The sequence below is a fragment of the Molothrus ater genome, chromosome Z, assembly GCF_012460135.2.
Source record: "Molothrus ater isolate BHLD 08-10-18 breed brown headed cowbird chromosome Z, BPBGC_Mater_1.1, whole genome shotgun sequence".
Lineage (NCBI taxonomy): Eukaryota > Metazoa > Chordata > Aves > Passeriformes > Icteridae > Molothrus > Molothrus ater.
In genome coordinates this window covers 21,471,881-21,486,788 of record NC_050511.2, presented here as the reverse complement: position 1 = coordinate 21,486,788, position 14,908 = coordinate 21,471,881, and the positions used below count along the sequence as shown (strand labels likewise).

Sequence of the window (14,908 nt, the reverse complement as noted above, 5' to 3'; positions counted from 1 at the left end):
AATGCTGCACAGTACCTGAGAACCCAGGACTGCACTGCCCATCTCGGGGCAAAGTGAGGAGCAGCAGCAGGGCATGAAAGTCAGGGCAGTTTGTTTTGCTAGTCCAAGTGATTTGCTAGGTTAACCCTCTCCACGGTAAAAGCTCATTTAATTTCCCATCCTTTCATATCACCTTCTGCTCTGGATTCTTTTTAAGCATCTCTGAACACAGCAAACTAAAATCTGTGGACAATGTAACTGAAAAACCCTCTGACTATAGACAGCCCTTTGAAGTTTGTGGAGACAAGACAACCAGCCACCACAGAAAAGCAGCTTTTTAATTAAACATTTTTTCTCCTGATTCAAAACAAGTTTTAAAGTCCCAGTCTGTGTACCATTAGAAATCTTTAAGAAGGCAACCTAAGGCTACAGCAAGAGGCATTTAAATACACGTGTATTAAACAAATGTCTATTGTCCCCAGAATAACAGAGCTGATGCCACCTACCATACTTTCCTCTCAATCACATCCTTTCCCCATCTAGCACACGGCCAATGACCCTGCACCCAGAGGGCACCAGTATCCCTCTGAGACAATCCTCTTTTCCCTCTATCTGACCTAGGGCTGTGAAACAAGCAGCTGCAGCTCAGCTTTGTGACAGGGCTTATCCTGCAGTTCAACAACCTGTGCAAGGATTGTGTTTAACACTTTCTGTGGCACAAGCAAAACTTAAAAAGATCCAGTTTACTTCCCAGACAAAGAGTGTGGCAAGCACTGTTATGGGCATGTGTTCATGCAGTGAACGGGGAATCTGGAGTAGGAGAGAAATTAGGACACAGCAGAAGAGAAAAAGGCAAATATTGATTATAGTGTAAAGTGACCATGTTATCCAAAACTTTATAACCTGTTGGAAATATGACCTTTCAAATTAAAAGATGAATTGGTCATAAATTACATTCAAGTTATTTTACTCTGAGTTTGTTTTATCTCATGAATTCTTATGTTTAATAACCACAGTTATGAAATGCTATTTTTCATCTTGTCTTTCTATTAAACAAAACCGTTAGCACTTCACAACAGGAACTACTAAGGGAGATTTGCTAGACTAATAGCAGGCAACATACTATTTTGATTCCAAGCTTACTCTCTGTTTTTCCAGAAGTGTTCCTCCTTGGCAATGAAGATTAAGGAAAGCAATACTGTTGTAACAATTATATTGAAGAGGTTTTTCCAAAATATAGTAGTATGGTGTCTGCAGGAATCACTGTATATTTCTTTTATTGAACAAACATTAATTAGTGGCTGCGTAGCAATTTTCTACAGTATGCAATAATAGATTTATTCTCAAAAGCACTGATTTAATTTTTCTTTTATTTTGAAAAGTATGCTTTGCTTGTCACTGAAAACATGTGGTTGCTGGATTACTTAAAACTGCGCAACTCAGGGAAACAATTTCGGCTCTAGTTTCCCTGAAGCTGTGTCAACAATAATTTCAGTTTCTATTCTACCTCTGCAGCTTTCCAGTCCTCTTCTCCCTGATAGTCATGATCAGCACATTATGATGTACTGATGACCCAGTACATCATTCTCAATTTTTCTTGTATTCAAAGAGTTTTGTTTTCTTGTATATAAAGAGTTTTGTAATTTACTTCAGCCAGTTCAGTATAGTAGCTTCCCAGTAACTGTAATCTTTCGGGTTTTGCAAGTCTCATTCAATATACTGCAACAATATAGATTTTATTTCTTCTCGTATGTCGCTCATAACATTATTCCCTCCTGCAAAGCTCAATAAACTCATTTATTTGGGATCTATTCCCAGAGGTAAAATCCCTATATATTTACCTCTATTAGTATTCAGCCCTACAGGAATTGAACTGTTTTGTTTTATATGAACTAATAAATTTTGTTTTGTTTGTTTTCATTGTTAATACTGCTTTTGCTCTATGACTCAATAATACTGTTTTTAACAGCCGTAAGAAAGGGAGAGTAAAATACAAAGTGCAATTCACCTTTCTAACACCTGCAATGAGCAACACGCATCAGTGTAAGAATATTCTGCAAATTTGCAAGCCCAGAGTCTTGTCTCTTGCTTCACTTACTCCCACCTACTGTATTTTAGGAGTTGCAAATCTTGTAACAACAGAGGCAGAGACAGAACTGAAAATAATTTCAAAGATATTTTTCCAAATTATTTTCCAATGAACTGATACCCACTGTTAAGCTAGCACTTAAATTCGTATTAAAAGTAACAAAAGAGAAGAAAGAATAAAGGAATACAGGAACCAGTAATAGTGATGTTAAATATCAAGCACTTTCTCAAATTACAGGCCTCCAAATATTTTTCCCCCTTTATCAACCAGGAATATTTTTTCAAAAACATTAAGACTTAAATAGAAATTTGGAAGGGAATGTGTGAGCATAGAAGTTATCCCTTACCGAGCACATGTCAGCTCACCATTTTAAAAGAAGGATTTATTGTGCACCACTTTTTTTTTTTAATGATACTATGACTCTTGTAGTTTCAAACCACAGTGGCAAACCACTCTTAAGCATTAAAGAAATCTTAAAAAAAACCCCAAAACTTCAATATGTTTAAAAAGGGATGTAAATACATGACAAAAGCAACACTGTACTAACTTCAGATTACTGAACATTTGAAACAACTCTAGGAATTAGTTCTCTATCTGCAGTTGTTTCTTTAAAACAGTTTTTAAAAAATCCCTAAAGAATATAAAGAACTTTCTGTCATCAGAATGAGTTTGATTAATTTAATCAGTATCATGAAAGCTGTTAAGATATTAAAATTATTTTAAGATACCAAAGCCCTAGGGTATTCAGGTTCATTTAAAGTGCATTGGTAATAAAGCAGTTTAACATCATTGCACACTATATTCCTAAATCCTGACATGAAACCCTGCACAACAGATTGCATGCAGACAAAAAGCATATCCATTTCCCTTTATAAAGGCCTCAAGCAATAATTCAAGCACAGAGATAAAGATTAGAGACTATGGCAGCCAAGCACAATTGCTATGTTTGTTTTTTATTAGGCTGTCTTCTTCCTCTTTATCTGCGCAGCTTATATGGCAAAGATCAGTTTTTAAAGACCACCATTCCACTTTAAAGTTAGACAAAAACAAAATTAAAGAACCACACCAGCTCCTGCTAAAAAAAAAATAACTGTGCTGGCAGTTTCTAGTCTCACTAAAACAGTAGTTTGGTTTACACTCCAAGCTTTCAAAGCTGTAACACTCCAGAGCTGCCAGAGAGTTTACTGAAATGGCTACCAAAATTGACACTTGTCTGCTGCAGGTCACTTACTTTTCATGGAAGCCCATATGGATCACAAATACTTTTACACTGTTTCTGAAAGCTTCATAACAACTCGTGATAAAAATGAAGTTGCAAGGGAAATGACAGATCTTACACTAGTGACACTAAAAATCAGAGCAACAATTATCTGATGATATGATACAAGAAATTCCTGTAGTAGCATATGTTTTTTCTTCACATAAAGTGTGAGACAGCTTAAATTTTTTAATTCTTTAGGCTCCTTAAGACAAAATCATTTGTCATTTACCAGAAGCCATGTAGGTGATTTCAAGGTGGTGAATGCAAAAAGAGGTATTGCTACTACTTCTTGGAGCTTCTGCCAGGGAAAGGGGTAGGAGAGAAGTGAGAAAAGCAAGGACTCCAGTAGTACTTTTCTGTCACCATCATTTTCTGAAAAAATCCCCTTGCCCAGGATTTCTCTCCTGGGAAGCTGAGAAGCCTCAGAGAAAAAGGAAAACAATAATTATCTGATTTGTTTCTCCTGTGTTTTGCTGCTTTGGAATGTGTTTGGAGATTGTTTATCCAACAGGTGGTTGCTTCATTGGTTCCAGATGAATTGTTTTGACTTAATGACCAATCACAGTTAATCTGTGTCAGGACTCTGGAAGGAGTCACAAGTTTTCAGTGGTATCTTTCTAGCCTTCTGTCTCTATCCTTTCTGTATTCTTTAGTATAGTTTAGTATAGTACTCTTAATATAATACAGTATCTTAAAATAATAAATTAGCCTTCTAAGAACATGGAGTCAGGTTCATCATTCCTCCCTTCATCTGGGAACCCCACAAATACAAGACTTTTCAGACACGTACTGCAGAAGAGTCAGCTCTATCCACTGTGGAACCATCTTTCATCCCCAAGTGATAACAACTCTGAACAATTCACAGAATTTAGATACAGAAGTGGTGTTTACTATCTCAAGAAACACCATATCAACTTCTTCAAACCCAAATTTGAAGTACTTGATTCTAATATCAATCAACATCACTTGGACAGATAAAACAACTTCCTCATGAGGGGAAGAGAAGAGGCAGGCACTGATCTCTCATCTCTGGTGAGCAGCGACAGGACCTGAGGGAATGGCCTGAAGCCAAAACAGGGGAGGTTTAGGTTGGGTATCAGGAAAAAGTTTTTCACCCAGGAGAGGTCAGGCACTGGAACAGGCTCCTCAGAGAAGTAATCACAGCACCAATCTTGATGCAGTTCAAGATGTGTTTGGACGATGGACTCAGGCACATGGTGTGACTCCTGGCGATGGTGCTGTGCAGGGCCACGAGTTGGACTTTATGATCCTTGTGGGTCTCTTCCAACTCAGCATGTTCTGTTATTCTGTGAAATTTCTATCTTCCAGTAAATTTACTGAAAACTATTGTCCCTCTCACCAAGTACAACAAATTCCTCTAACTATTACCCATTATGCACTTTAGAAACATATTTGATTCAAATTCCATGAATTTAATTTTTTTTTTAAATACACGAAGTCCCTATTTTTTTCTATTTAATTTGCTCCATAATCAAAACAAATCACTCTTCAGTGACCATCACTGCCACAGAGGTACCAGTCACAGTCACAATACCAGCACCTAGTATCTAGAAGACGCTACCAGGGCAGGGAGGGCCTAAGCCCTCCTCAAGCATCCTGCTACCTCTTCATAGCTCCACAGAGGAGAAGCTGCAGTCCACAGCTTGTGGCTAGTTGGTAATGCTGTTCCTCCCCTATGAGTATTCCACCACATAAATGCTACCAAATTGTATTTTCTTTAATGAAATCAAGTCAAAAGGCACCATCCATGCACTTCAGCTCCTAGAGGAAACAAGATGTAGGTGATCCCATGGATGGATGCACGAGAGTCAGTGAGATAAATGCCACAGACATGCAAATCTCAAGATAGGGGTGATTTTCAGGCTGTGCTTGGCCACCTATCAACAGCCCCTAGAGGCAGAACCTCAAACATGACTCACCTCACTAACAGTCAGGGAAGCCACGTGGAAGAGACTTATGGAAACTCCAGGTGGAGCTCACACCCCACCAAAGAGTTCAGCCACAAGGCAAACACCAAGTGTCAGGGTGCCATCAGCTCCTTGTGCCAACCCAGGTGACACTACACATACCCCAAACTCACCAGTCAGAGCTCCTCCAAGGCTTCCTCTCCTGAGCTGTCTCCCATCTTCACTCAATTGCCTCTTAAATTTAGGAGACTTTCCAAGGCCAGAAGACACTTCAGGACTGCTGGATTTTCGGAAAGGCATAGGTGGAGGTGACAATATGTGATCAAGCTGCAAAGAAACAGAAAAAAAATACATACCTATACTGTTTAAATATTTATCTTCATTGAAAGAAAAATGTAAGTTACCTTCAACTAAAGATTATGACACCATTTAGGAAAAAAAGATCCCAAAGATCTTAAGGTAACTAATTTGCTAACAGAAAGGAACAATTTTTCAAGCACCAGATTTGTGTATGGCTATGTAAGAAAGCCATCCTCCTTTTGAACAGTTAACTCCACCTCCAACCACTCTCACACAAAGAGCATTGTGCACAGAGGTCCCTTCTCAAGACAAAAGGAATCATACTTCAACTTACTCAACCTTCCATAAAGCAGCATTTCCACAGCTGTGAACCTGATCTGGAAACCTACTCCAGACACCAACTGGCCTTAAAACGTTTCTCTTTGACAAGTTTTCCCCACGTCCATGTCAGCAGTCACTAGATGGCACTGCACAACCAACGAACTGTAAACCACTGCCCAGTCCAGGGAAACAATAACAGATTTATCAACGCCAGTGAAAAAAAAAAATTAAATTATCCTGTTTATAAAAGGCACATTCATTTACACTGACTTTGAAGTTAAACGGAAATACAGATCCTCATTCTTCAGACTCGGTTCCTGTCATCATAGCCACAAAACATTTTAGCAGCCTGGTCTTGACAATATGTCTAATGTCTCACTATTTTATTAAATCCACTAAAACAACACAAAATGCATGTGAGCAAATACCAAGAAAGTACGAAAAAACAGGGTTTTCAAGTAGAAAAAGTTTTACAACCACGCTTCTGTAAGTGCTGCAGTGGCATGGTGTTATCATTTTGAAAAACCACACCACACCACACCATTTTTTCTTCTGTAACATTTAAACCTTAATTCTCACTACAATTTTTTAGGAAGCCAAGCATGTCTAAGTGTTATATTTTTACAGTTCAGGTACTGAGACTTATCAGCCAGAAAATCTATGCATCCCCTGCATACTTGACTCTTTCATCCTTTTTGTCCACTGAAAGGAATGAGTCAAGGTCACAAGAAACACTGACGAAGCTGCACAGCAAAACCCATTTTGCTTACAGTTAATCCCACAGCAATGTACTGTCTTCCCTACAAAGCACTTTGAATCCCTTATTTAGTTTCCTATGTACTTCATATTTCAGGTTAGTTAATTGTTTTGGGGTTTGTTTTAAAGGTTTCTTTAATCAAATCTGCAGCTCATTGGAAGCGTACATACATTCCTCAAGAAATGCAACTGATTTCTTAATCTGCTTCTTCAGTTTATTAAGACTCATTAATGTTCACAACAGATACTGAAGTATTTGATTAACTCACAGCACATGCCTTTAGCTATTTCCTAAGTCGTTTTGAGGTCACAAAAATATTTACTTGACCATTGTTACTATTCGTCTTCCACAAACACAGGCACGTCACAAATATTTGTATTTACAACTTCTAAGATACCTCACAAGATTAATTTAAAAATTAAATACAAATTACTCTTTTAAGAAGGAAGCAACTGACAACAGCTAACTTCTAAAAAAAACACCATTTTGAGAGTCTTTCATGGAAGTCTAAAAGCAAACACTCAAGCTGCTTACTGACTGATAGATCCCAGAGATTGTTTCATTCTAGACTTCAAATTAGTCCAAGCATGTGAAAATTACATGATCCCATCAAGGCTTTAGGTGAGTTACCAGAAAAAATTCATGCTCTTTCTTTAAACAGGTTCACACCTCAAAGTAACTAACCACATTTTAAATCTCTTTTTTTCCTGAACTAAGGTTCATCAAGCTTTTAAACCACAGAAGGACAAAAAAATCAATTCACTTGCACTAAGCTCCCTACACATTAGCACTTAAGCCAACATAACAGAATTTTGCATCTTCCATTCTCTCATCTTTTCCCCTTTTAACAAGATAGTCAAACTTTATGATTGTTCAAGTCACTCCCACAAAGAACAGACTTGTGCATTCCACAACATGCAGTCTGATCTAAAGTCATTATTTCCAATTAAGCTGTGCTCCCTTTTCACAGCTTTCTGGGTTTCAGAAGAAACTTTAAGACAGTGCTATAGTAAAGACCAGCACAGAACCATCTAGATCTTCAACTCATAATTAAGAGGCTATCCCAGCTTCAGGAAAGTATGATGTTTGAGAGCTAAGACAGTTTAAATATTAGCCCCCAGTAGCTCATAGTCTTAAATAGCAATGCCCTGCCAGCATTCTCTCACAAAGATACCCTCTTCTTGCAGAGTGACTTTATTACACCAAAAGACATTTTTAAGGTATAAGACTACAAAGAAACAACATGGAAGTACAGGATTTAGTATTTTCATATTGATGGTAAGGTAAACTCTTGCTTCACAGAAACAATTACACATATATCAACAAAGCATTTCTGGAAGCTATCCAAAGACTCACTTTTGCTTCCAAAGGCCAAAAATAATCTAAGAGCATGTAAAATGTGTATTTGACAGGAGTCTGTACATTCTAACTGATAATGCAGTAAACCAACAAGAGTAGACAAGGATATACCCCTTAACAGCCTTGACATAACAACTCTGGATGCCTGGGAAATATGAGAGAAAATGGACTGCAGAAAGTATCCAGGCTTGGAAGCTCCCTTTCTGTGCCAGCCCCTAGACAGAAACACGTACCAGAACTAGAGGGGTTTATAGCCCCCATACAGACCTCATTTCAAGGAAAGCATTTATAGCAGATGAGGCTTTCTGTCCTCAACAGAACTGCCTTCCCTTCCCGACAGGCCAAGCATTCGAGTAAATCCAAGCATCCAAGGAAAGCAACAGAAAACATTAGATCCTACTTCCTTGGAACACAAAACTGGTTCTGATGTTACATATTCAAATCCTACAAAGTGGTTAACTCAGTCAAAAAGACTCTACAATCATTCAGTAAGAAGATTACACCAAATTCAAATAAATAAGTATTAGTTAATGGCAAGACCTATTCCAACTTGTTAATACTTATTTGAAAGACCTCCTGGAAACCTGAACACCACGTAAGTTCAGGCTGTGCATTTCATCAGATTGTAAGATTAGACACTGCTGTCCACAGGACAACATTAAAGCAACTATCTAAGAAGACAGCTGAAATTCTACCAGAGAGATTTTAAATAATTTTAATTAAGCTGCTTCTGCTCAGCACTCACTTTTGCTCATCCACAATCATCACTGTGTTGGTATTTACTTCATACTTACTAGCTATATGGTCATGAGCTGGTGTTGCATGGCATGCAAACAAAACAGGATAATCAAGGTAAGACTGGTTTCCCTTTTTTATCAGTCAAATTTGCAAGTTGCAGGGAATACAATAGCTATATCCTTACAGGAAGCTTCCAACAGACACACATTCATGTTACATCTTGAGTATCTGGCTATCTCATGCTCTGCCCACTGTCTTATTATTGCACTCAGGCTGCAGCCATACCGTTCTCTCAACAACCTTTGAAACCCTTTGAAAATAAATGTTAGTGACCTCAGGAGCACTGGGATAACAGAAAACAGGTTTTTTAAGCTAAAAAGAGGGGAACAGTGAAAAATGAAAACTGTGAAAACAAATGTATTTGAGTTCCCTGTATTTAAAGTACAAGGGTCCTTAAGTTAGCCTTAGAATTTATTCAGGCTGCTTAGAGAGGGATTTTTAATCAGTGCACATCTTGCCACCAGTCTCTGCTGTTAATATTCACAGTGCATGGACAGTTAACTTATTTAAAAGCCTCCCTCCCCCAACATTAAATAATACCTTCTTAATAAAGGCATTTTGAAGACAGAAAACACACAGCAAATAACAACCTATGACAAACGTACTGTTCCTCAATATTTACCTCTTCCAATACATCTTTCCATACATTTGATAAAAAAATCTGCTTCTGCCTGCTAATGTCATAGATATGATGAATTTCTACAAAAGCACTATAAAATTTAGGAGTTAACAGCTTTCACAAAACCCTACTTGTTACCCTCACATCTGTGAACCTTAAAAAGGAACAGAGTATTATTATAGGAGAATGGTTTAAAAACTACATAGAAGAGGATATCAAAATATCCTTACCATAGACTTTTACACATAGATTTAGAGATCCTGTAGAAACAGGGATGGAATTTTGAGTGAAAGTTTCCTCCAGTTATACAGGAATCAATTTGTTCTCAAAAAATTTTTTTCTGTATTTTCAAGCTATTAATTTTCTGTGTGAATAGAATCAGATACAGTCCTCTGAAGAAAATTATTCCCATACCGTACTATGGGCTTTTAACAGCTCACCTACTCAGAAAGGATTATACTAATATTTTTTAAAACCTCAGTAGCATTAAATCCACCTATCTACCATCATGTATTTATTCTAAAGCTAGAATGAATTCTCTGCTTTATAATTATATCATCAAATAGTCACATCAAGTACATCAGCCCACACGTCCTTATGAAAATTAAGGACATGACAACTGATTCAAAATAAGACCTTGCATCAGTGTTCAGGAGCACAATTTGAGCCGAGTACATAATGAGGAGTGAGGCAGTCAGAAAGAAAATGCAGTTCAGAAAATTTATGGTACCAGGTAAATGAAGCTAAGAGAATACGATCACACTGACAAACCAGGATAAGGAAAATAAGCTGTTCTGGGTTGCTGAAATGCGTTGCAAAATGGAGTGTCTTTTCCCAATAAAAATTAAATCAAAACGAGAACTGAACTTGTCTGATCAGCTCCACTTTTTTTTTTCAACACCCACTACGGTTTCACAGTCCAAACTACTTCACTCCCAACCTCCCTCAATTGCTCACAGGCAGTATTTCTACTTCCCACAGAAACTGGAAAATACTGGTCAAATATTCCGTCTTAAAAACATGAATAAAGATGTTCTATTACGAAATTCCATTTCTTCCTCCCGAAAGCAGCACAACTTCTTCCTACCTCAGGTCATGCTCTATATGCATATCAGTCCTAAAGTTTTCATAGCAGGCCTGTGCACTGTCACCCATTTTGTATCTCCCCAAGACAAGCACCAATCCAAAAAACAAGATGCACTCTCACATGCAGTATATCAAGAGCAGAAAATAACCAATGTAGTTTTACTGTTTAGGTTTTTTTCTTTATTAATAACCCAAAGTCCCTAAGGAAAATTACTTCAGTAAGTACATAATCAAAAAATATGCCAAATCACAGATGTTTAAAGAAGTGAGAAAGCATCAGGCTCCAGTCCTACGCAGATAACGCAAAGAAGCTTCCCTGAGAGAGAGAGATTCAGTCATTCACTAAAAACCCTCATTGTAAAGTTAAATGCTTAACAGGAGCATGGCTTCACAAACCTTACAAATCCCTTCTGTCTCTTGCATCTTCAAACATAAGCTATGCCAGAAGCAAGCATGCTAGGACCCACCACAAGTTCAACAGTGATTAACCCTTTATGCTCCTAGCAGTCTGCTTTGATATAAATCAGTCTGTTTCTTCATGTTATTTACACTGGGTTCCTCTCAGCATGCTGCCTCTCTGTCTTGCTTCTTTGCAAGCACTTTAAGCATAGTTGCTGGAACTCAATAGCACAGCAAGGCACTGGGTTTTTTTGATGCAAGCTATACAAACTTACTTCAGCTGGGCATAGGGGAGAGGTATGTTCTTATCATTTAAATACTCTCTCTAAGTCTAATTACATTTGGCACAGATACATGAGTTTTGATTAGCTGCACTGACACAGAGAGCAACACTGAATATAATCTTATTAACAGATAGGATCATACTTTCCAAAAGCATCTTAGGATTCATTTAAAAATACACTTTTATCAATTAAGAGCATAGTGCAGTTTAGTTACTCCAGATGCTTGACAAGAACTCAGTAGAACCATGTTAGACTTGAAGACGAAATGCCACAGTGGTGTAGTATAGATACCAGAGAAGTCTCTCTTACAGTACCATTACAAGCAGAGGTGCAACCAAATTTCCATGGATGTCCTGCAGTAACTCATCTCTGCAGTACACAGGAATCCACTACTTTTAGTCACAACAGCATCAGCTTTTGAATAATTCTGCTTGGGGGTGCAATCTGACCAATCTAGGGCTGCCTATGAATCTTCACAAACCTGTATCAAATACATCAACTGAACTACACTGTCCCCTTTAAATCAGCTGATGGTTGAAATACTCCACATTCCCTTTACCTACAAGCGATATTAATCCACCTTATTTTCAAGTAGGGTTTGCAGAACTATGCAACTATTCTGAATATTTACAGCTCTCAGAGCAACCTCTGCAGAACAAAGAATGACACATAACGACTTACCAACAAAGATAAAAGGAAACTTCTCCAAAAACTAGCACCACTTCCAAGAAGCCATGGATAATGAAGGTTAAGAATGGATACAAAGGAAGATTCAACAGGCCACAAGAATTTCAATGGACAAGGAAAGATCCCAGTTCTTGTCCTGTTTCCTACCACAATTCCTCAAAACCAAACAGGTATTTTTTCCACCACCATAGATCAAGAAGAAAGATCACTATGTATCCCACATATCTTAAATTCAGCATTGCCTCTCCAAGGGAAAGGTCTTGTTCAGCTTGGGCTGAAAAATCTTACTACTTCTACAGCCTAGTGGCATCTGTCATTCTAGTCTAGACTTCAAGCCTTGGATTATTTCACTTCCCCCTAAGACCTCCAGTTTCCTTGTTAGGACAGTGACACCAGTCTGTCAGCTATGGCAGGGACAGAAAGTAAGATCCTAGGCTCATTGTGGATTTAAAAGGATTACAGACAGAAAAGGTCTTGCTTACAGGGAAATTTGCTCATCATTACAGCAACATTTGATTTACACATGAATGCAACTTGCAACTGGCACTGCAAACATGTCCTTACCAAGGTAAAAAGAAACCCACAGTAAAACTTGGCAATTCACAAAGCATCACTTCTAACCATTGTATTTATTGATTTTACATCCCAAATATATGCAGAAACACAGTCCTTACAACTAAGATCACTATTCAGAATTGTCCAGTTCATTATGTTGAACACATGATGTTGCATAAAGAGCAGCAGCAAAAAAAGTCATGATGTCTTCCTATATCATCTTACCTATTATATCCTAAGTAGTAAAGAAACATCTTAAGAATTCTGCTAAGGATCAACAGAGACATAACCACATTATCTTGCTACCCATTTCCCACTCATTCTAGAAATGCAAATCTCTATTTAAAACAATTGTATTTTTCTTGAAAACAAATCTGATGCCGAGTCAATTAAAAGCAAATAAATGCAACTCAAGACAAATTTGAAGTATCAGCTATAGCTATGTTAAAAAATAATCAGGTTGCATCCAATCCTTTTTCAGAAACCTATTTACACATGATTGCACAGAAAATGAAGCACAGCCTTTACAGTATTCTACAAGGCCAAAAAGTGGCCTATAAATATGCATGCACACTGCTGTCTGAGCCAATTATTATTTACCCTTGTTAAGATGGAACAGTTTTGTTACAATATGACAGAGTCCTTCAGTTCTTGAAAGCCTCCTGTGTGCTGCATCTGTACACACAGACTCAGAGATAGACTGCTCCCTTTCCAGGAAACAAAGGAAGCAACAGTATTTGTATTGAAGGCACTGCCTCCAATAATTCAGCCTGCCCTCAGTCTCCTTGAATACACACCCAGCTTTAACAAACACCAAAAGATTAAGAAATAATAGGTTTGGCAGACCTCATATAAGGTCCTAAAAACAGAAGCGGAAACCAGAACTAAGTTCTAAAAAATATAATTCAACCCATGGTTAAAAGGGATCATATAGGGCACTTTACTTACAGGTAATGTCAAGTCTTTTTTATTTCATTCTGACAGTCATACAGGTATTTTCTCAGGAATGCACATGATGTGCTAAGGCCTTTTGCTTCTTACAAAAAAACATATTTCCAAACTAGGAAAAACTGTCAGCACTCTAAAAAAAGTGCAGTCAAAGCATCACAAACAGAATGCTAGCCAGGATAAGGCTGCAGCAGATCAACAAGTCAGTCCTACTCGGAAGGACACAGAGGGACCAGATCCAACACAGCAGATTCTGTGAGGAAGTCTGTTTGAAAAGTTAACAAAAAAAGCATGAAAACAGAGAGCAGTGTCCCAGGGGTCTGCCAAACCCACTCAGCTCTGCTGCAAAGGTACCATCTGGAAAAAGAAAATCCCACTTTTTGCAGTGGTACAGCTCCTCTAAGCACTGCCTGGGCATCAGAAACATGCTCATATTTTACCTTTCTTTCCACAGTTTTTAAAAGGGATCTGACAAAGATAAAAAAAGCAGATCTACCCTTAGCTGCCCAGATGCGCAGCAGAGCATACCACTGCTATGCAGCAGGAAGGATACTCCCTTCCTGCCCCTGTCCTGATGGCCATCTTGTCAGGAAAAAGCATTTTGTGGTGTTGAAATTTGCCGTCACTGCTGCCACATCTGCCTGTTGTAAAAGACTCAGAGAGTAGCCAGGACTCAGCAAGAAAAAGCTGGCAGAAGCACTCCTGGTTCCGTCTGGGGGGAAATCAAGGACACAACCCAACCACAAACCTGGTGGCTCTTGCAGCCTGGGAAAACACCTTTGCTGGGGCAAAGGGACAAGAGCTGGAAACCTGCAGCAGAAGAAAAACCACATACACACACACACCCTCCCCCCACCATTTCAGACACAAGGCACTGCAGGTTTATGAAGCAGGCATCAACACAACAGTCCTGATCATTCCAGCGGGCCCACGGACACTGAGGAGCAGCAGCCGCTGACCCCCACTGCATCCCCCAAAGAAACTGCTTGGCAGGGCAGGGAACAGCCAGTTGCAAAAAACACATCTTCCTAACACTAAGCAAACACTTCAGAGGGCTGTTTGGTTTTCACTGGTTTTTCTACTTTAAGAAATCAGAGAGAAGACAACAAAGTTTTCAGTTAAACAGTAGGAACCACCAAGTTTAAACAAAAGTTATTAATACTGTGACAAGGTACTATTTTCTTACCTTCCCTTGGATAAAGCCACCTCTTTGGCAGCTTTTTGTTCCTCGGTTTTCTATAGTTGTATTCATTTTCTCATTATCATATGCAGAGCCATTAGTAGCATTAGCTCTGCACTATGCTCTAGATAAAGATATTAAGCTAGCCACACTAAGTATTTCCTTAATTTTTCAATGAAAGCAGGAATTAGCTACACAGCAAACTGAAAAGAACTTTGATATTTTAGACACTACAGGCAGCATTTTCACCCTTAATTATTTTAATAATACTTTTTACAGGTCAAGAAATCCATGACAAATTCATGGAAATAAGTATTAAAACTTTGTGCATGTGAAGGCATCCATATTCACACTTTTT

The 14,908-nt window shown here is 38.3% G+C and overlaps 1 protein-coding gene across 1 annotated transcript in view; it reads right to left on the bottom strand.

Moving 5' to 3' along the window:
* MAST4 (microtubule associated serine/threonine kinase family member 4) overlaps positions 1–14,908 on the bottom strand; it is a 278,816-nt gene that overhangs the window by 209,865 nt on the left and 54,043 nt on the right. The window contains exon 2 of the mRNA XM_036402886.1: positions 5,431–5,584. Within this exon, the coding sequence (XP_036258779.1) occupies positions 5,431–5,584 (154 nt within the window). The remainder of the gene's footprint in view (positions 1–5,430; positions 5,585–14,908) is intronic.